The 23,429-nt window shown below is 43.7% G+C and overlaps 1 protein-coding gene across 1 annotated transcript; it reads left to right on the top strand.

The window, feature by feature from the left end:
* Nucleotides 1-1,749: 1,749 nt before the first annotated feature.
* On the top strand, nt 1,750-21,525 carry ppp1caa (protein phosphatase 1, catalytic subunit, alpha isozyme a). Its single transcript, XM_027030013.2, has 7 exons — nt 1,750-2,241; nt 15,313-15,444; nt 16,011-16,241; nt 16,862-16,966; nt 18,923-19,146; nt 19,468-19,602; nt 20,520-21,525. The coding sequence occupies exons 1-7, from the start codon at nt 2,187-2,189 to the stop codon at nt 20,634-20,636; spliced, it is 999 nt and encodes a 332-aa protein (XP_026885814.1). The 5' UTR covers nt 1,750-2,186; the 3' UTR covers nt 20,637-21,525.
* Nucleotides 21,526-23,429: the final 1,904 nt, after the last annotated feature.

Below are 23,429 nucleotides of genomic sequence, written 5' to 3'. Positions count from 1 at the left end.
GCAGTATTCTTAGGCAAAATTGAGCAAACCCAGCAACCCCACACGTCAATGGTCTCAGGATACCTCACTTTTGGCATGAGCGGACTCATGGTAGCACTCACTTTTTCTTCTCCAGACATCCCAAACAGTCTGAAGGGGGCTTCCTCAGAGAACATCGCTTTACCTCAGTCCTCTGTAGTCCAATCCCTATACTTCATGTAGAATGTCAGTCTGATCTTGATGGTTTTCTTGGTGAGAATTGGCTTCTTTTCTACCCTTGACACCAAGCCATCCTCCAAAAGCCTTTGTCTCACTGTGCATGCAGATGTACAAACATCTGCCTTCTGCTATTCCTGAGCAAGCTCTGCACTGGTGATGACCTGATCCCATAGCTGCATCCTGTTTAGGAGACGGTCCTGGCACTTGCTTGACTTTCTTGGGTGCCCTGAAGCCTTCTTCACTGCAATCAAATCTCTCTCATTGAAGTTCTTGCTGATTCAATAAACAGTTGATTTAGGTACCATCTTACAAGCAGCAATGTCCTTGCATGTGAAGCCCTTTTGCAGTGAGACAATGATGACTGCATATGTTTCCATGGAGGTAACCATAGTTAACAAACAAAAACTTCAACCAGCACCTTTTTAAAGCAACAAGTCTGCTCTTCTAATCAGCCTTACAGAGTGATATCAGCTGCTTTGTCTTCGTTAACACTTTCTCCTGAGCTAACGAGAAGATCACGGAAATTATGTTAGCAGGCCATTTTGTGGCAGGGCTGAAATGCAGTGGCTGGAATGCAGTAATATTTGTGATTAAGTTAATTTTCATGGCAAGGAATAACTTTTCAATGAATTGCAATTAATCTAATCACTCTTCACAATCTAGAGTTAATGCAGATTGCCACCATAAAAACTGAAGCAGTGAATTTTTTGAAAACCAAAATTTGTGCTAGTCTCAAAACTCTTGGCCACGACTGTATATATATTTTAAAGTGCAATGTTGGTTACTAAGGAAACCACATGGCGGTGCCATTCGTTTAGTGTTCAGTCCGTCTCCTCGAACATGCACTATTAAAGAAGTACGCGAGAACTGTAATTTGAACTATTACTTGGATGACATTATGGGTTGGGAATACAGCTGAACACTGGTCTGAAATCTTATGCTGATCTTTTTTTGGTCCAATTTTGTCTAACGTTTTAATGCGGATGTTGTATGTAGGCAGATCGCAGAACGGGGGATTATGTAGGCTACTACTCGTAGTAGCAGTCAGATCTCAAAATAACAGTGCATGCATTTCTTCAAGGTTGTCTGAAGCACAGTACTTATAAGTTGTGTGTGACTGACGGGGAGTCTAGGGTAGCCTGACAGAGCGACCCGTGGGCATCGTTTGAATGACAAGATGCAAAGTCTAGTCATAAATTACATAATCATTCGTAGACGGTCGATTGTGGTTAGGCCTGTATTAATACAACGGTCAAAATAACAAATGTTCATCGGGTCATCCAGGAATGGCTCATTTTGATTCAGTGAGGGAAAACAGGTTAACTGTTGGGGGGGGGGTAAAATCTGAGTTATCTCGCTTCTTTTAACTTGACCAATTGACGTCACACTTTCTACAACTCGGGGCGAGGCGCTCGAGTGAGATCGACGTTGCAAACGACCAATGAGCGCCTACAACTTTGATTCAAACGTGGGTTGCCATCCAATCACCGTCGGCCTAGGCCTAAAGGACGCGTCCCCCCTCGCGTTCAGGCTCGTGCACCGCTTGGCCTTTTTTTTTAAAGTTCCGCGGAGGAGCAGGGACGGGGTCCTTTAAGCGCGCAGAAAAGGGAGAATAACAAGTGTTTACATGTGTCCAGTCATAAGCAGGTTCGAGATAACAGAGGAGAATTACAGCTGTTAAGTTTTTTGTATTATATTATCGTTTTATTGTAATACGGGTAGCTAAAAGCTAGCACCACCAAGCTAACGGCTGTGTAGCTAGCTAAATCTTAGCAGTCGGCTAGCCAGCTACGTATCGATAGCAACCTAGCGGATAACCAAACGACAAAGGAAATATAGCCAACAAGCTCAGATTTCGATAAAGATATCTTTTTTTTACAAGTTGCCCATTTGGGTTGGGGCCTTATATATATTTTTTGCTTCATCGTAACGATTATTCAAGACGAAATACCTGACCTGCTTGAATAAACGGCAAAAAATAAAATAAAATGGCGGAACCGGACAAATTAAACATCGACTCCATAATACAGCGTCTGTTGGAAGGTGAGGAATCGCAATCCTTTACCGCTTGTGCGCGTCTTGTCAATGAAGTATATAGCTAGCTGATGCATCTGGTCCTTTCCTGCATCTTCCAGAGTGGTATATTCTGTCAGGGCGATTTGGCATTTAAAATTATAATGTGCCAGAAATGTTGCCTTGTGTAGTGACCATAGCGAGGTTAGCCGGGTAGCGGGGCGAGTTGCCGGAGGAAGTGAGAGTCAGGCTGGTTAGCCGGTGCTACTAGGGTCGGCTGGCTAGAACGTTTCCCTTACTGAATAGTCAGCCTGAATTAGATAACTATGCTGCATAAGTCAACCTAGATTAGGTGGTGTTAGCTCGCTATATACGTATCCTTTTATCTCTGCATTTACCGTACAGCTGTATTTAGATGGATTTGATTTTAACCGGCCAGTGCTAGGAAAACACCCCCGGAAAAGTTGTCTCGTTTCATATCATAACGCTTGCCCGCGTTTAAATGAATGTGAATGGAATGGACGTCTGATGGCTTATATTTCTCCAGCATACATTCTGCATGTAGCATGGGTAATGCAGCTACCTACGTTATTTTGAGTTAAAGAATTAACATCGCTCTTTAACGGGTTAGGTTAGCCAAGCTAGGCAGCTAGCTAACTATGCTAACGTTAGCTAGCTAGTTAACATGGATTTCATACAGTGCCGGGTGAGTAGCCAGCTAAGGTAAATTCAGATATGCGCAGATTTTCTTTGTAGATAAAGAATTATCCCAATGTAATTGCTCTAACTACGTTCTGTAGACAACGGTACACACAGATATCTAGATAAAGAGGACGAGGCGATCGTAGCCGTGTAGTGATTACGGTGTCGCTGCGATATCATCCGCTGTATGAGGCGGAGACTGTCGTTCGTCTCTAATAGCCAGCTAATTCTCTCCTAGCTGCTGTGTTTAGACACACTTACGCCAAACGTAGGGACCCATTATGTTCATGCAAACCGTGATTTGATCATTGAGTTATCGGGAATAGTTAGAGGGAGGCATGATGTCTTAAAACCCAAATGGGTTGCGTCGATAGTCTTCAGAAAAGGCTACAGATACCCATGCATGGTTTATGCGTTGTTCTCCAGTAAACGCGTGAAGCCGCAATAAAGTTAGCAGAATGTTTTCTTGGTTATGTCTTGTGACAAAACCAGCCTAATGCAAGAACTTCAGTATCTATGTAGAGTACTTATAAAACAAAAAAGGAGTAGAGCATCTTTATATAGGTTGATTTTGAGTATGTGTGCGCTCCCATGGGAATTTAACCCTGACTGTTATTACTAGCGCTTTGCTTTACCATCTGAGCTACAGCAGCGGAGTTGAGTCCTCCTTGGTTTATGCTGGTTTTAAAAGTGATGCTGTTGGTTGCAGATGGCAAATCCACCAAAATGTATGAATTAAACGTCATGTCAAACCATTCTTGCTCGTTTTGTCTGTCTCTAATTAGCTTCACTTTGCAGTATCGGAATGCGACGTTTTCATACACGTTGCTGTAGTCTACATGAGATGTCTGAGAGTGCGGTATTGGCATTACCTCTGTTTCACTCTGCTTGGACTGAGTAAAGTGTTTGCCCCTTTGTCTCTGTTAAAACATTTGTGCGGTTAGTGGAAAAATTGGGTTGTATGTTTTCTTGTGTTAAATTGTACTGGAATTGTCTTAAGTAGATTTCATTTACAATATGCACCTGAAGTAAGTTTGACTAAAGCTAGTGTACTTGTGTTCTCTGAGGAAGGCTATAAAATATTTACAACATTCTTAGTTTGATTATTGTTACGTTGTATAATCAGTTGCGATTAAAAATGGCTGTTGGATTCTTGTTCAGAAACACCAGTTTATACAGGTTTTAAAAGTATTTTTGGAATCGATTCATTAACAATTTTTCATCTTAAATTGCTGTAAACTATTTTTTTAATTTCAAATTGTATTTTTTTCCTTGTTCTCTTTTGAGGCATCAGAAGTTGTGGTTAAATTAATGGTTGCACTTGTCTCATGTTAACAGCAAAATGTATTTTGATGGAGAGAAATGAGGATGTTTGTTTAAAATGCATTCTTACCATTTAGTTTTTAGATTTTACCTTCCAGTTCTGTACATTTACAGCATTTTGCAAATGCTCTTATCCAGAGCAACTTGCATATTTGTTAGTGTGAGAGTACTGCTCCTTGGGACTTGAACCCCTGAACTTTGTTACTAACACCTTGCTCTACCTGCTCTACGGGGTGAGCTAAAGGAATGAATTAGCTTTATTTTTAAATACTGCTGGGGTGATTCATCGACATAATCTATTCCCGAAATACAATTTGTATAACGTGCGTAGCTATGAAGCAAGATGGCTGTGCCCAGTCAAAGTATGGCTTCTCCCAGACAACAAGCAGCTAAAAGCCTCGTCCATGATGATGTAAGGTATGGGAGTGTCTTACACAACAGTGGTCCTCTGGAAGCTCTGCACATCAGGAATGGCTTATCGCAGCACTACAGCTGCTAAGCACGCAACGCATTTTCAAGATGGCAACAAGACTTTATCATTAATCCTGTTTTACATTTTGTGGCCACCCAAAGGTGACACATTGGGACTATCAACACGTGGAACATGTTTGTTGGTAGTAGTCAATTAAAATTGACTTTCTAAAGGTTTCTTCATTACCCCCATATTAAAATTATTTCTGCATCGCTTCTGTTATGATAACATTACACTACTAGACATCTCGCTAACTAACCTTGCCATACTGCTGTTTTATATTTTCTGCTTATTAAAATGTCATGTATGCATGAGAAAATGTCTTAAACTAATGTTAGTCTTTTTTGTCTGTAACTTTTGTTTCATTTAGCGTTATTTTCATTGTCCCACACAGTTGCAAAAATACAATACCAATGATTCTCTTAACTGCGTCTTACTCCAGTGATGGGGGCAGGACAATTTCATAACCATTTTTGAGGTAAAATCTGCCTCATGTCACCACTCCTCCTTGTTAACATCCCTAGTCATTAGTGTATGTGTGTTCTATATTTCTCCTTTTGGTCACTGGTTGTTTGTAAATGTTTCGCGCTGTGAGTATTAGTAAGTCCTGTTCACGTGCGGTGGCTGTTCATTCCTATGTGCTTGCGCGTTATGGACTGCTTTGTCATTTGTTGTTTGTATTACTTTGTTTGAACAGCTCTTTACTTTTGTTTTCACTGAATAGTTTTGGTTGAAAACGTTGACTTGCGCTGGCAGCCCTCCTTGCCCTTGTCACAGTTTGTTTTTTGTTCATTTGTTTTTAAGACTTGATTAATATTTCAATGTGAAGTTTTTGATACTTATTCTGGGTACATAATAAAGAAATAATCTTTAGAATAACCCCTACATTTGTAATTAAATTAATTGACTAAACGACGGGGGAAATCATTAGGTTAATCGATAACAGAATAATCGTTATGTGCAGCCCTAATTTCAAATATACAGTGCTTTGAACTGTTGCTCCCAGTAAGTCTATACAAAGTCCCCATCCTTCTGTGTGTTTTCCTGACTTTAACACACATGACACAACTACGCTTTTATCGTGTAGTCTGTGAACTACACCATGTATATTAGAACAGAGGACACAAACCATGGCACTTGTAAATAGAGCTTCACAGTTTTGTTTGGGTGCTGTTGCTTGGCAAACTCAGGGTTCAGAGTATGAAACTTCACAGAGCACCACAGAGGAGGTAGTTGCTTCTGGTGCCCTTTTGACTGCAATTATATGGGAGTTGGGAAATGATCCTACTGAACGTCCATGTTGCGTGACAGTAACACCATCATAAAGACATTTTTATTACTAAAGCTTTGCAGTTTAACAGTGTCTAAGCAACGGAGTGAAGGAGCAGATGAAATAATTGAAGCAGAGGGGAGGCAGGCAGATAAACAAACCTGTTAGTTGTTGTGTAACAGTACAAACAGCTACAAAGCAACTGTCTTCTCCCAGTAGCTAGTAGAATGAGCTGTGGGATCTAGGGATTAGCAATATCCGCTAAAATTCATATAATATTTTCCACTAGCTAGGTGATAACGATATCATGATGTACTACTTTTTTTTATATCCCCTTCAAAAGTAATAATTCTTAGCTAATAAAGCCAAGACGCTCTCTTCTTTATTGTGCAAATGAGTTGTTTACACTTGAGGTAGAACTGTATAAGCATTAAACATAAAATATGTATTATGAACACTTAAAACCCTTAATCCTCAATTGCTCAAATTGTACTCGGTCATAATTGTAAGTCGCATTGGTCAAAAGCATCAGCTAAATGCCATAAGTTTATATGCCATAAATGAAATGCATGCCTAGTTTAGAACACTAAAAAGGCCCATTATGATTAGCTGATGTACTCAAACATTTTTTATTTTTCATGTTGCATAAATGTTTTGTGTTTTTTTTTTTGTTTTTTTTTTTGTATGTGTGCGCAAAGGAACGGAGAATGCTTGGAATGCTGTTGATGGCTAGCTAGGGTAAACATCAGTAAAAGAACAGTGAGTGAGCTCAGATGCACACAGTATAAAGAGGTTCTTTTTGCCTACTGAGTGCAATTAAATCCCTCAGGCTGTTTTGCTCTAAAATGATATTAAGTAAATGATCGGCTTTGACATTGCATATAATGTGAAGCTAGAACAGTAAAACTATAGCTCAGTGCAGTAATTACTGTGGGAATGTAAGACTGGGCTATCAGTTGCAAGGTTGTTAGTTTGAATCCTGGTTCTCCCATGCAACCACTGTTGGGCCCCTGAGCAAGGCCCTTAACTCTCCTGGATCCAGGGGTGCTGTTTGATGACTGACCCTGTGTTCTGACCCCAGCTCACAAAGAGCTGGGATGTGCGAAGATTGTATTTCATTGTGCTGTTTGTATATATACCAAATAAAGGTATTCCATCTGGTATGGATCATCTTCCTCTTTTGGCTTTGGCAAATTCTAAAATAAAAAATAGCAACAAATCAGCTGTAGTTAGCCTTGAGCTGGCTAGCTAGCTGGCTAATCACCAAACCAGTGGTTACTGAAAATAAACCCACACCGTTTTTAAAATGTGCTAACTCAATTGTAAAGCTATAAAGGAGTATGGCTCTAAAAGAATGAAGAAGAATCAAGACTAACAGTTTTATTTGGATTGCTGAGGGCAGCTAGTTGCAAACAAGTTTTGCAGTTCACTTAACCATATCTGTACCGCATGTGTGAAGTGTCGTGATTCACGGTTTGGCAATAATATAATGGAGTGCTGACTAACCACACCCACACACCTTCAAAATGGCCAATAGGAAAGCATTTTTTTGATGACCAGTGACAAAATGACAGAATATTCTGAACTCTCAAAACAAACAAAAAAAAGCTATATTGGTGGTGGGGGGTTGTTGTTGTTGGTTTTTCCCTCTCTCCCCAGAGTTTTCATTGGACGGGAGTATGATTCCTCAGGGTGGGGAAATGCCCACTCCAATCTCTATGTAGACATGCCCTTGAAAGCTTGTGTGCAAAATCTAATCTTCTGTACAATATGAGTAATATTTACTCGCATGCCGATTGGATCTAGATTACAATATCTTTATTGACAAGGCAGTACACAATCCATAAAAATGACTGACATGGCTGATTATGATTGATTTGTAATCACTGAGGAATGCAGGTAATGGTTATTTTGCCCCACCTCTTTATGTAAAATTAACCCTGGCTGAATAGAACTCGTGATTATTATTTTAGCACCATGCTCTGATTCTGGTGGATCACTGCTGCTTCTGGAGCTGTTACATGTAGGCTACACTTGTCACTTCCTCAAACTTAGGTGTGTGGATTTTCAAGTGGTGAAATGGACTGCTGCTGTTTCTATGTCTGCATAATTTGCACAGTGTGGTCGGGAGATTAAATCTGAACCAGTTCCCATTGACCGAGCGCCCTCCCTTTCTGGGATGGCTTCTTTTTTGCCACAGTCGTGTTTGTGTTCGGCTCATCGCTGCCCTCGGTTTTGCAGCATGCCTTAAAAATGATGTTTAAAGTTCCGAATGTACTTTTCACATTCACTTTACCCCCACACATGCTATTTGTCCAGCAGAGGAGTTAAGAGGAAGTGAATGAATGCCTGCACCATCATGGCAAATATTTTAAATGTAAGGTTTAATACACCTTGCACTTTATTAGTTTCTAATAACAACTGACAGTGATGGGTGTTCCTTTGTGTTTGATAGTTGCAGCTATTCATGTCTGTGTCTGTTTTGTCTCATGAGCAGGCTGTTTCTGGGTCGCTCTTTTGGGGCTTATCACGGCATCCTCGGTATGGCCCAATCCACATCATGGCCCGTTGTCATATCAGTACTCCATTTTATACTGGTAAACTGCTCTGCCCTGATGGAAGCATGTCAGCCAAAGCCTGAAGTGTGGTCACGTCAACGGATTTACTCAAGCAAGCTTAACTAAGGGCCTATCAGAAGCTTATGTTTTATATGGATGTTTTATTAATTAGACTGCCAAACTGGTTAGGTGTTGTCTGTCTTTTATGTCACCCTGAAGGGTTTTATGCTTCTAGATAAACTACAAATATGAGGTGGAAAATGGGATGAACCGGTATTTAATTTCTTTGGCCAATCTAATAACTGATGGTTAGCACCTTATTGTGGTCAATACTGACATTTTAATAACCAATAATTTATGTATTCTGGTGCTATGAACTGTTCAGCCAGACTCTGGCATTAGTCCAGCACACTGATTAAGCACACCTGGATGATAAATGTCAAATTTCAGTGAGTGGTGCTGAAATGTGAGAGTTTGAATGGAAAGTGCATGGTGTGCCTCCTAGTTCTTAGCAGGTCCGATTGTAAGGCATTCTAAATTCTCTGTGCTTCACAAGTTCAAGCTCAGCACTGGCTATGTTGATGTGTCATATTTAACAACAAATGATGAGTGTGTGTTGTTCCAGGCAGTAATACAAAGTGTCCGTGCACGTGGGTCGGTAGAGCAGGAGCAGGAGTGCACATGCTATATACATTGGAACATTGTACACATGCGCACTGGCAGGTTATGCCGGGATCAGCCTGATTTCCAGTGTCTGGCCTGATTGAGAGTCTCGTGGTGTGACGTCACTGAAGGACAGTGACGTGAGGACATCCTACAACACCACGACAAATTTCTAGCATATCAGAAATTATTGTATTTTCCTGCCTAGTCTGACAATGTTTCTTAATGTGGTCCAATAGGACGATCAAGTGTTCTCGGTCTGCACACACGCACTGACCTCTTACATGGTTACACACACGCACTGACCTCTTAAACGTGTGCACACACACTGGCCTTTTACATGGGAACACACACACATTAACCTCTTACATGTGAAAATTCGTGCACGCACATGTACTGACCTGGTGGTGCGCGCACACACTGACCAGCACTGTCTGTTGGCAGCACTGTTTATCTCAGGGCAATGAGCAAATTGTCTGCTAAGCAGGGCAGAAAATAACCATCCTGATAAGTGCAGTATTTCTGTGGTGCTGTGATGTAATCTCTATGACCCCTTTCTCCTTCAGCCAGACGAGCACCTCTGCAAGGCACACTTGACACAGACAAGGCCCTCTCAGGTTTATGTTCTTTTGTTCTGTCATTCCTCACCCTATTTTAAATTGTGATACTTGCACGTAATCTGAGATTTTCATGTCTTTGTCCTTGCAAGTGTGTGTGTGTGGGGGGGGGGGGGGGGGGGGGGTGCGTGTTGTTGCTATGGGAGGAGATGCTGACTGTGTAGGACATGGGACTCCAGTAGACCTCTCGTACGCTGCTGGCTGCTGGTCCACTTGCAGTGTGCAGGGCTGAGTGACTGTCCTCATCTGCCTGTTTGTGTGTAGTCGCCTGCCTGTGTCTAGTGTAGCAGTGCAGTACAGGAGTGTCAGATTCTTGTCTGTGGCCCTTCTGGGTGTCTGCGTGTCCCATTTCAACAGTGGAATTCTTCTAGTCCTCTGTGCATGTGCTGTGTGTACGAGGGACACAAATCATGTACAGTGCGTGTGCGTCATTCTGTTGTGTTTCTTAGGTTCCGAACAATGTATTCAAGTGACTCATGTTACACTTCCTGTGTTTACTCTCAGAGAGTGTGGGAGAGATTCATGCAAATGAACTCTCCAGTCATTATTTCTGAAGTACATCACCATGGCTTGCTCCTGGTTTCTCCAGTGTCCAGTGATCTTGGCATGTTTTGTGTCTTGGACAGTGATCCTCACGCTTCCCATAAACCATACTCCTCTTAACTAATGCAGAATCCAGTTCACTCCAGTCTGCAAGAAGGTGGAGTTAAAGTGATAGGACTTTACGACTATCAATTTGCAAAATCCTAATTGCTTTAATTGGTTGGTTGGTACTGGTCTAATGCAGGTGTAAAATGGGTAAGAACTCCCATCCAGGAATCCTGCACTATTTGAGCTTCGAGTGTTAACACGTTTAATTCAATTCATGGTAATGTGTGACTGCTGTCTGTGTGTAAACCCGATTAGGCACAGCGTTACGGCCTGCTGTGCCCATGTATGTGTCCAGACTGATCGACTTGCTCCGCACCTCACCCTACACACCATGACTCCAAACACTCCATGTGCCTGCTTGCTGTGGTGCCTGTTGGAGCTAACGTAAGTGCTTTGTCCACTCCACCTGACTCTCAACTTGCTGCAAAAGCCTTATAGATTTTTCTGATTGGGCAGTGTGATTTGGATACAATGCTACATTGAAATGATAAGATATTGAAAAGCACATTTGTGAACTCTACATGTATGATGACTTCTATTACTTTGACCAAATGTACAGTTGTTGGATCAAATGCTGTGATTTATCAGAACACCTATGAAGTACTGACCTTGAGGTTGGTGAGGTCACAGCACATCATTATGGGAGAAATAAAACAGCATATTGCATTAGTTCATTTGCTTATTGCAGTTCTTGGAATATCGGTACAGCAAGCAATACATCACACAGCCCGTGAGTGTGTGTGAGTGTTTACTAACTGATCTGGGATCGGAGTTGTCCCATCGTTAATTCTAGTACTGTCAGGGCATAAAATGTCCTTAATCTGGATTTACCTTGTTGCCTGCTTTTCACTGTCTGATCTTGAGTGCTTCTGTTCATTGGCCATGCCCCTGAGCTTGCACAAGTTCCTCCTACAGCACGATGTCAGACTCCTCTGTATTTTTTGTTTGTTTGTTTTCTCAACAGAAAAATAAATTGAAACAGAATATTAAATTATATTGTTTGCATAAATAGCTGAAAACAAGTAGGAGCCTGACCATTCCCAAAGTGTTTTAGCGGAAAAACAACCGTGTGGTGGTGTCCCACTGATTCAGCTTCTAACAGTCATTAGCAAGCCCTTCACAGGCTGTTTCAGGTGTGTTGCTCTCAGGCACTCTGCTCCGTAAGCCAGCACTACGGACGTGGCATCAGCCAGGTGGAGTAAACTGTTCTCGTCTGTTTCTCTGTAGGAGAGGTGATGTCCAAGCTGGAGGGTGCTGGGCTGATCCAGCATTCCAGCAGACGTGCTGCATTCTGTAATTGAACACTTATAAAATCATTGAGTCTAATCAAATGGCCACAGAGTCTAGGCGTAAGGTAAATGTCTCTAATAACGTGGCGGCTAACTGTATTTCCCCCTCTGGCAGCACACACACTGTCATGCTGATGAATATGTAAGTCGCTCTGGATGAGAGTGCGTGCCAAATGCTGAATATGTAAATTAATTTCTGATGAATATTTATCATCATATTGAGCAGCTCGCCCTGACAAAGCCTCTCCTCTGCCAGCGATGCCGGACGGATCCGCGGATGCGCTCTTCACCACCGGACCATCTGTCCTGTCTGTTGGTCCGTTTACCTGCAGCTGAAGTGTGTGCAGCGAGAGGCGTGGTGGGGTTGAGTCTTTGCTCAGACACAAACAGGCCCTGGTCTGAACTCTGCTAAACTCTCTTATGTAACAGCAGCCTGTGTGTGTGACTCACCGGAGTACATTCAGAGCTCTTCTCCTTGCCCAGAGCCTTCCATGTGAAATGTGTGCTCTAAACCGAGTGCCTGGCTGTTGAGTCAGTGTGTGACGCTTTACTTCAGGCCTGCCTAAGGTGTATTTGTCCACCCAAGGGGGTGTGCGCTTATATTTTAGTGGAGGATGAGTACCTCGGGAAGCCTGCTAATCCCCTCTCTCACTCACTCGCTGCCTCTCACACTCAGTCAGGCTTCTCTCACATCTTCTCATTATGAATTAATTCCTTTTGTTCTGGTTTATCCTGCTCAGAACAGCAGTGCTATTTCCTCCAGATGAGTAAAACATGGGGCTGTGTACAATATATTGATATGGCAGTATAACGTGAATACATTCTTAACGATACGTGAATCAATAGTCACTGTATTCATATTTTTGTTGCCCAGTGTGAAACTGGTGCATTCAAAAATCAGTAGTTTGAAATCAGTAGTTTAAACGGCCAGCAGATGGTACCTCAAAATGAAAAACCGAGTGATTTAGGAAAAATCAACACGTTTGTGTAGGGAAAAGCTACGGAAATGCAGCTACAGTCAGCTTCAACACACAAACATGAAAATTGGGAAGACAGGTGAGAGAATTATAATTGCACGTTTCCACATTTTTCCACACTTCTTTTTTTGTTTACTTGTATATTTCTTTTTTTTTTCTCCTCCATGTTTGTACTTTAAATGTACTCTTCCCATTGATTTTATTTATTGGTGTTTATTAATGCATTTTTGTTAAGAACTAATAGTATTTTTTGTAACGTTATTTGTATAATAGACTGTTAGGCATTGTATCATGATACATATCATATCATGAAGGTCCAGCTCTAAGCAAACATGCTCTCGTTTTCGGGTCCTGGCCAAAGCCTGTTGGCATTGAGTGGTATTTGGGAAGCCAGCCTGAAAGGGCATGTTTGACGAGTGGTTGAGTATGAACTGATGGACTGTTTGGACATGGCCAGTCACTTCCGTCTTTTTTCCGTCTCTCTCTCCCTCCCTCCCCCTCCCCAGACATGCTGGGGCACATCTGTTGTCTCCTACAGTGAGCACTCGTCTGAGAGCAGAATCAGCTGACCCTTTTGGTTTCCACCGCAGAGTTTGTGTGGTGTTTCTCAATAGCAGATCAAATGGGGAAAAAACAAGGTTGCACATGACCCAGAACCCTGGTGGGGCGCAGTGCACAAAATCCAGTTGTGTGTGTGTGTGTGTGTGTGTGTGTGTGTGTGAGAGTGAGTGAGATTAACAGTCATAAGGAATGCTCTGACATGCATGGTAAATCCTGTAGGTGGATGGCAGGGGGCTCCATGTTGTCATTTGGGGAGATGTGGTGATGTGGGTGAGGAATCTGCACTCTAACACACACGATGCTTGGTCACAGCCCGTGGTACTGAGCTGTTAACATGTGCACTTGGAAGAGCTTTGGGAACATGTTCACAGATGGGACATTCCTTAATGGAAGTCCACACAGTGTTGGAGAGAGCTGTGTGTGTGTGTGTGTGTGTGTGTGTGTGTGTGTGTGTGTGTGTGCGCGCTCGCTCGCGCTCGCTCCCTTTACCTTGTGGCTTAAACAAGCCCTGTGTTGAACAGCAGACCTTAGGCTTGTGAAAGAGTGCCTTTCTTCGTTCTTTTGATCCTGTTTAAGTTGTGCAGTCGGCCTTGCTCAGTATGAAGTACATGTCCAAATGGCTTTTGGCTGATGTATGTAATGTAATGGGCTTCGCCTTAATACGCTAGCAGCCATGTGTTTTGCCGGGTGTAGAGTGTTGGGAAATGCCCTGGTGGTTGTTGGCCGTTAGAGGTTTGAGTACAAGCCTCTGCTTTACACGGCACTGAGAAAAGGCTGGTGTGAAACCGGCCGTAGCAAGAGACTGCTCACGTTGGCCTGCGTTACGTCCAGCTGGAATCCACCTGCCAGACCAGGCAGGTGCCCATCCTGTAGTGGGCCTGGAGTGCATGTCATAGATATGGTTGAATGGTCTCTCTCGCTGCGCGCGCGTGTGTGTGTGCGTGCGCGCGCGCATCTTTAGTTAGTCTAATTGTCAGTAGCAGACCTCAGCCGCAGTATTTTCCCATTGCATAGTCATAAAATAATTTAGCTGATATTATGTGGGATCCAGTCATCTGCAGGGAAACCATAAGGATTCTATTTATTTTATTTAGCCTTTCTTATCCTGCCATTTATTTAGTGTGTCATTCTTCCAAAAAACTTGTCATTTGTTGTTTCATCCTGAAGCGTTTGGTCTTTAGGTGCCTTCCTCAGCCAAGGAGAGCTGCTTCATTAACAATGAGAATCTTTGAACAAAGAGTTTAGAAGTCCGTGGTGGTTTGGTTTTCACTAGTCCGTTTACCCAGCGATGTGATGGCAGTTGGTATTTGATCCTCTCTGCTGCTGCAGCTCCAGCTCAGAGCACACGCGTGTGACTTCACATGGTTATCCAGCGGTCTGTGCGGAGTCACTGTTGATTGGTCAGTGTCCATGTGCTGTTGACTTTAACTATACAATTAATCATCGTATTAAAATCAAGGCTTAGAAAAAATGCACCAGCTCGGATTATATTACAATTGTTGATATCATGGACACCACATAGAGCAAAAACTTCAAAAAATGGAAATCACAATGTTGGTCAGAAGACATTTTCTCAAAAATCATTCAGGCTTGCATTAGACCCTCACTCCACTGTTTGAGTCAACTAAACCACTAAACATGAGTGTGTGTGCATGCTGCAATTCTTTAGATGGATATAATTGTTCACATGGCTATCATAGTGGTAAATGTGCAGTGTTGGGTATTGTGAAAAGTAGTAGTGTTGGGATTCCTCAATGAGGTGTAAACTGAGCAAATGGCCCTGTTTAGCCAAATATTCAGCTTGTTATTTACATGTGGAAATGCCTTTGTTGTGACAGCTGTAGCAGAGTGCACAATGCAAGCTCAGAGTCTTCATGGAGTGATCGTGCAGTTTGTGTGTTGCCCACGTTTGCCGCTTCAGATGCTCAGTGTGTCGGTCCCTTTTCACTGGATCTGGCCTTCGCATCTTACTACCTGCTGTCTGTTTCACACGTGCTCTGTTTCTCTTTCCTCTCTAGTTAAGGGCTCCAGGCCAGGCAAGAATGTTCAGCTGACAGAGAATGAGATCCGCGGCCTCTGCCTCAAGTCCCGGGAAATCTTCCTCAGCCAGCCAATCCTACTGGAGCTCGAGGCACCACTCAAGATTTGCGGTGAGTGTGATTGGATGAGCCCGAGACGCCCTTTGACTGCTCTGTTTTTTGTCAGTCCCAGATCCTCTGCCGGTCCGAACAAACAGTGTGAAGCAGCTGCGACCGTCGCCGGCATGGAAGAATAAACAGGAGGTGCTTTTACAGCCGCTCCAGTCTGCCAGCTGGACACTAATAGAGCAAGCGAAGCCTGGTCTCTGCACTCAATGCTGTCTGTTGCTTTAGTAACATGACTTGCGCAAAATAAACACTTATCGGTCCAGGAGGCTTATGCCATGAGTCGCAGCCCTGTTGTAAGAACATTTCTCTGATTTTGTCGGTGTTGCTCTGGGCTCTTTTAATGCCTTGGTAAGGTAATTGGCACACAGTCACTGTTTGCATTTGTCCAGCAACTGAAGTTGCTCTCCCGAGCTGGTCCTCTTCCTGTGGGAGGACGTACCGGACGCACTCTGTTTTATTAGTTTGTTTCTTAAGTCTTTCATAAGCGGAGGTTCAGTGGAGTTCAGTGCCGCAGGCCCCGAGACTGGTCCGAGGACATGGTTGCAATAACAGGCCTGTCTGCCATGCAGGTGATGTCCACGGGCAGTACTACGACCTGCTGCGGCTGTTCGAGTACGGCGGCTTCCCTCCCGAGAGTAACTACCTGTTCCTGGGGGACTACGTGGACCGAGGAAAACAGTCCCTGGAGACCATTTGTCTCCTGCTGGCCTACAAGGTCAAATACCCCGAGAACTTCTTCCTGCTCCGTGGCAACCATGAGTGTGCCTCCATAAACCGCATCTACGGCTTCTACGACGAGTGTAAGTCAAGGGAAATGCACCCACCCATCTTCAAGCCTGACCACGTTCATCGTTAAGCCCTGGTACATCCCTGGTCACATTCATAGACAAGGCGTGTACTCAGAAGGCCCTAATCGTTGCTGTCATTGTGTAAACACGGAGCGTGTACCTGTGCCCAGTGATGCACGTTTTGCTCCACTTGGGATCTTCTGTGTGAAGGCTGTACCCTCATGGTTTGAGTTTGAGAGACCCGATGCTTGACACATCGGTTCCGGCACCAGCAGTGCCGGACTCTTTTCTGTGTCCTTCACGTCTTTGCACATGAGGGAGCATCAGAACCCAATTTAGCAGGTCAAGCCACAAGAACAGCAAATATCAATAAAGTGAATAGCCTTTTTATTTCCTCTCTGTAATGTCTTCCAATCTCTAAAATGGAAGCAACAGCAGTAGGCTATAGCCCTTTCGCCATATTTGTTGTTTTGTTTAGTTGTTTGGTTTCCTCTCCATTCTGAATATCTTTTGACTGAGCTCTTCATGACTCAGGTGTCAGACAGCACACTGTGTCGAGCTCATGAGGTTCAAGATGTCAGTGCTTGCAGGGCCCTAGTTTTAAACTCTGCGACATCTGTGTGTTTCCTCAGGTAAAAGGCGGTATAACATTAAGCTGTGGAAGACTTTCACAGACTGCTTCAACTGCTTACCTGTGGCGGCCATTGTAGACGAGAAGATCTTCTGTTGCCATGGAGGTGGGTGAAGGCAGCAGCTCCATTTTAACATCCGTCTCTGCTCCTCTCAGGTTTCACCAGGCTCCCATGAAATGGGGTTTATGAATGCACACTAAAATAGTGTTATATTCAGTTTGCTCCTGCACAGTGTTCTCTTCCTCTCTGATGATACGCTCAGGGAAACTGGAATTTCAAACCCAATAATGATCGAATTTTTTTGCATGTAATGGTATCACAAAAACATGTCAACTTTCCAAAATCGCCTAGAATGTATCTTAAACTTTAGTATTCCCCCAGTGTGTAGCGTGTGTTTTGATTTGCGTTTCCACCATTAGCGGTTCTTTTTGAAGAGAGTGTGGTCCTTGCTCGTCAGACAGCTGGAGCAGAACATGAGGCAAAATTCAATAGCCGTAGCTGTTAAACAGTGTGTATATGGGCTCTTAATGATCTAGAGCAGGGGATCAGGTAATAAGACCTGTTGTACTCAGTCCAATGTCAAGTGGGCTGGACCCAATTAATCAGCAACACATGAACAACAGACCACTCATGTATCCCCAATGACTACCCGGCATTATGCTCATGGAAGATACTCTGGGTTTGAAGGTTTTTGGTTGGTAAGCAAAATGTTTTTGTGGTTGAATATCTCCTCTGTTGTACCCTGTGGTGACCAAATACCGTTGCAAATGCTACTGTGTAATGTAATAATACGTTAATTCATGTAATAATACAAGCCACCCCATTGGTTGTCCTTTCAGCCGTTTTTTCTTCAGTTAAGCTTTTCAGACTTCAATTTTGACGAGCTAGCCTCTATTTAGCTAGTACTAAGCCTTTGCACATTGGTTAGCTAAACCTGTTTTTTAGCTAAAATTGGCTCTGATGCAGTTAGCTAGCTAACTTCATTTGATACGGACTGACACGCACGATAGATCTTGCTTTCTGTTCGCAGTCCAGCTCAAGCTGACCTGCATTCAACCGACATTGTTTAACATGACCAAACTGAAATGGTTTTCATGCCTTTTAAGAGGCCTCTGGTTGTCTTTGGTGAGGGGTGACCTAAAGGGCTAAAAGCTGTAGCCTGCCTCAGACTACTTACTGATGCTGCTTTAATGTGTGGTAGCTTTAGCTTGCATGTACCAATGTTCATATTTTGACTGCTTCTCGAGGAAAATGTATGTAGGCCAAAATGTTTCTGTTTTAAATGTGTATCACAAGGTTCCATAGAGGTGATTTTTGAAAATTCTATTCTTTTTCTGAAGACCCTTTAGACCTAGATTTCCTAATATGGGCACGAAGCCAACTGCGACTTCAGTGCTGTATGAACAAACCAACAGTAGCCTATAAACTGGCTCTGCGTTTAGTGCTCTATACTGCCCCCTAATGGAACAATATAGACTAGTTCTTTTTCTGGTTTGTACTGCATGGGTCTTTCAATTTAATTACAGTCCAAAAATGATTGACTAGATTAATTTGTAGGGCAGGATTAGAACTGTAATTGGGCTGTCTGGGCCTATGGGCTGCATGTTTGCAGGTCTGCTCCAAAGGTTTTTTTTCTTTTCACTGTCTGAAAATATCTTCTTATTGCATCTGCTGTTGCATCGTGTTCACACCCTTTTGTAGTGAAAATCGCTGCAAAGCTCTCAAGTAACTTGAAGCGTTTATATAGTGGAGAATAGGCTACAACATGAACTTTACCTTCCCCTGCATGCATGCATGCATGCATATGCATGCTAAGCCATTATGTATTTACACTTGTGCAGTGATCAGCTTTGACTGAATAGTTTAGGATTATCTAACTTGAGAAGATGCTATAAAATAAAATTCCTAAATTTTAGTTAGGATTTGCTTCTGTAATATGAATTTGTTCGATCTTGAAAGAGAGATGATCTTTATTAAAGGCGTGTGATCTTTGTACTATCACATTGTCAGTGCTACATTTTTGTGACTGTGTGCGTGCGTGTGTGTGCACGCGCGATGCAGGCCTCTCTCCAGACCTGCAGTCCATGGAGCAGGTGCGTCGCGTGATGCGGCCCACAGACGTGCCTGACCAGGGCCTGCTGTGTGACCTGCTGTGGGCCGACCCCGACAAGGATGTGCTGGGCTGGGGCGAGAACGACCGTGGCGTCTCCTTCACCTTCGGCGCAGACGTGGTGGCAAAGTTCCTGCACAAGCACGATATGGACCTCATCTGCAGAGCGCACCAGGTGTGCATGCTCTTAACACACTTTGTGGGTGTTGGGCTGTATAGTGGTTTTTCTCATGAAAGGTTACAAACCAGTTTTATTCAGCCATTTTTAGTTTTTAAAAATGTCCATATGGTGGTACTTTGGTTCTGTGCTGAGTTCTGTCAGAAATTTCAAGGAGAACTTCATTGGCTGTGAGCAGACCTTAGACTCCTCCCCCTAAGCTTTGAAATTCCATTATGCTGCTTTTGATGGTCTTCTACAAACGCCTCTAGAATCCTTGTTGAGTCCTGTGCCACGTGGTTGTGAGCCAATCGGATCAGACCCCTTCCTGTTCTGCAGGTTGTGGAGGACGGCTATGAGTTTTTTGCTAAGAGACAGCTGGTCACTCTGTTCTCTGCGCCGAACTACTGTGGGGAGTTTGACAACGCCGGGGCCATGATGAGCGTGGACGAGACGCTCATGTGCTCCTTCCAGGTAGAGATATGAAACCCTGCCATTTCAAGCCCCATCTTTGTGGGGCTCTCTGTGTCTTTGTGGGGCTCTCTGTCTGTCTGTCCACTTAAAGGTGCTTTAATGTATTTGTATGGGTTACAGAGATTACGACGGTACAGAATCTTGGTTTACAGAGTTTGAATATATTGAGGTGATAAAGTGCAGTTTGAAGTATATGGCTTAACATATTCAGGACTAATACAGTAGTACATGAATAAAATGGTAAACGTCTACTACTAAAATCAACAAGAACACCTGAAGATTCATACAGAAAACATAGTAGTAATAAGAGTGTAATGTAACAATCCATTACATATTTGAACTAATGTAACATTGTTGAAAAATGAAGAAAGCAGGAAGGTGTGGCACCTGTGTAGTTAGGTGGGGCAGGTGGGACAGTACTGGGACAGTTAGGTGGGTCAGTAGAGGTGGGAGGGCACTGGGGTAGTTGTGCAGGGCAGTAGAGGTGGGAAGGGACTGTGGTAGTTAGATGGGGCAGTGCAGCTCGGTGGGTACCAGGGTAGTTAGATGGGAGAGTGGAGGTGGACCGCTCCATTTTGCCATCCTACCTGTCACATTGTCTGCTTCCTTTTAACAACAGTGTAATGTATGCTTGTTTCACATAATGGCACTGACCCCATTTTCTGTGCATATGTACTATACGTGTGTGCGTGTGTCTTGCATACAACAGCAGAGCCTCTCTCTCTCTGTGGGTGCCTTGCTCTGAGCTGGTGTTGAAGTGTGCTTGCTCTCTGTCTGTCTGTCTGTCTGTCTGTTTGTCTGTCTCTCTCTCTCTCTCTCTCTCTCTCTCTGTGGGTGTGTGTGTCTATATTTGGTCTCTGTAAAGGAGAGCAGCTACTCATCCCCTCCCCTTCCTGCCCCCTCTTCTACTGCCACAGATCCTCAAGCCTGCTGACAAGAAGCTGTACTCGTACGGAGGAGGAGGCGGAATGGGCTCAGGGCGTCCGGTCACCCCACCACGGAATTCAGCCAAGGGAGGGAAAGCCAAGAAATAACACCCACTGGACTACCCCCCCCCCCAACCTCCTGTTTCCCCATCCCTTTAAACCCTATACCACTCTCTACCTCCCTGCTTCTATCCCTCTGTCACCCAACAGCAACAAAGCGAAACAGTACCCAGGGTTAAAGTCCTTTCTCTTTGTCTGTCTTTTATCCTTTTCCTTTATTGTGGGTGGGTGTGTGTGCGCGCGCATGCGCAAAACATTGATGTGAATGAGCGCCTGTAAGGTTTATTATAATGTGTGCGCTGTCCTTTCGCTCCTCTGAACCCTGCCGAGACGCACACAGAGGGAGAGAGCGAGACGACGTGTCTCTGCCCTGTTGATGCCCAGCTGGGCGGTGGTGAACGTGGTCAGGGAGGGGGAGGATGAGTGAGCAGGGATGGAGAGAGAAGCCTGGGTAGCTCCAGCACCTTCTATACCCGCCCTTGGACTGTTTCTAAAGCTGAACACGTGACTGCACATCTTGTATTAGTTAGAGCCAGTCTGATTGTGAACTGTAACACTAACACACACACACATGCACAGACATATGCGCACACACACACACACACATGCAGACACTTAGACGGGGAAAGTAGCTGATGTTGGTGGAGAAGGAAGCTGACTCTGGTTTGTGAGTGTGTAGTAACAGTGAGAGAGGGAGGGAGCTCACAGGTGCATACTTTCATACTTTCCATTTAGAAAACCAGTGGTCTGACAAACAATCATGTTGAAACTTTATTTTTCATATTCTTTTTAATTCTTTGATGGAGTGCGAAGAAAAGCTTTGGACATTCTTGCTCATTCGTGTGTGTGGGTTTTTTTGTTTTGTTTTGTTTTTTCCCCCCTTTTTTAGTCTCTTTTTTTGAAAGTCAATTATCAATAAAGAGAACTGTTTATTTAACCATGCGGCACCATCCTGCTTAATGTGTACCTCCTCGTCCAGCATCCTCTGACCTGATCTACTTCTGCCAGCAGTGCTGGGAGTCTGCCCATCTCACTCTCCCCTGCTCTGCTGTCCTTTGTGAAGGACCTGAACATCTCAACACAGAGACTGAAATGACTGACCGGACTTGAGCAAGGTGTGGGATCGGGCTGCGGGTGTCGGGCTCGTTTCGCCTCGTCCCGTCTGGGGCCAACTACCCAGCCCTGTGCTTTTCCTCCTCTTCCAGCTCCCTTTTATTGTCTTGTACTTTTCCTGTCTCTCTCCTTCTTTTTCCCAGTTCTCACCCCGCTTCCTCCTCGTCAGGAAAGGCTGTGGCTCGTGCTCCTGCGCTGACCCCATCAGCACCTCGTTGCTGCTGTTGTGTAGTCCGCCCTCATGCCTCCCTCTGTGCAGAGACGAACGTGCTCCTTTACTTTCATCTGGTACCTCATTTCTCTTGCCTGGGCATTTTTATTTGTTTTTAATTTAATTTTATTTAAAAAACTTTTTTTCCCCCTTTTGTTTTCCCATTTATGCTGCTTCCATTTCAACCCATTTTGTTTGCATGCAAGAACAGGCCAGACGTTAGACTGTGATTACAGCAGAGTCTCTGCTATAATTATTTGAGAATGTATGGTCTTCTCTGGCTGTTATCACCAATTCGACCAGGTGGTTCATTTTACTTTTGTCGACTTTGCTCTATTATCACCCTTTTAAAGATGCTGTAATGGATTTTTCAGATTCTTCCAAACACAACTCATCCCCTGAACTTGGACAAGCCTTCCTTTTCTCCCACGTTCTCCATCCAAACTATTCTCAGACCTCCTCCCTCCACAGACATGCATGCTTTGCCCTTAGCCCGTGCACACACAAAATAATTGATAGGCAGGGAGGACTGCCCGTTTGTAGAAAGGTCTCCTGATTGGTTAATGTGGCAGGTCTGTGATGTTTAACAAATACAAGGAAATAACCCAGATCTTCCTTTCTTTTCTCAGATCAATTACTTTAGTAATAAATGTCAGGATGTAAAGTGAGGTTTTGCAGACGTTTCTTAAAATAAATCCCAAGCTGTAATGGACAAGGACCGATTAAAACATTAAATCCTAAAGATACACTGCCCCCTGTTGTCCACTGTATGTACTGACCTCATGTAGTATTTGGCAGATCACCCAACTTCTTCCCTTATACAAATGAATCTTTCCTGGTTACCTGTGTGTGTGTGTGGGGGGGGGGGGGGGGGGCTGGGGGAGCAGCCAATTCCAGAATAGTGCAACAATGCGTCTCTCTTTTTCATATGTACTGTGTTTTGTAGAGGTGCTTGCAGAAATGGAGATTGGATCGACACACAGTTTCCCAACAGACTGATTTCAGTGTGAATCATGTAGCTGTTTCTCTCTGGAGATGGACTTAAGTCATCTGGCTCATTGCCTTGTTTTCTCAAAGCTTTCAGCTAAAACAAAACAACAAAAAAGGTCTGAGATCACTGCACATCTCAGTGAAAGTACAGTGAGGTGTGTGTGTGTGTGTGTGTGTGGCAGTGTTTTCCAGCCAGCCACAAAAGAATAACTTTGTGAGTGGGTACGTTTAATGGTAATTATCTGATGGCCACTGTAGTCAGATCAGTGGCTGAATCTCAACAACTTTGTCATTGAGCTCCTTCCATTCCTCATCTTTCACTTGCTCTTGTCACTCAGGGGAATGGCCCTGTGAGAGTGCGCCTGTGACTAATGGAAGAACGCTCCATTTAACTTTGGTGGGAGAGTGGAATTGACACGGATGTGCTGTACTCTCTCGGTTTCATTGCAGTTTTCATACCCAAATGTTTGGGGCCGAATAATTGTGTTACTACACACACTTAAAAAAAGAAAATGGGCTATCAATTA

The sequence above is a fragment of the Electrophorus electricus genome, chromosome 1 (assembly GCF_013358815.1).
Source record: "Electrophorus electricus isolate fEleEle1 chromosome 1, fEleEle1.pri, whole genome shotgun sequence".
In the NCBI taxonomy this organism is placed as follows: Eukaryota; Metazoa; Chordata; class Actinopteri; order Gymnotiformes; family Gymnotidae; genus Electrophorus; species Electrophorus electricus.
This window is presented reverse-complemented; position numbering and strand designations above follow the sequence as displayed.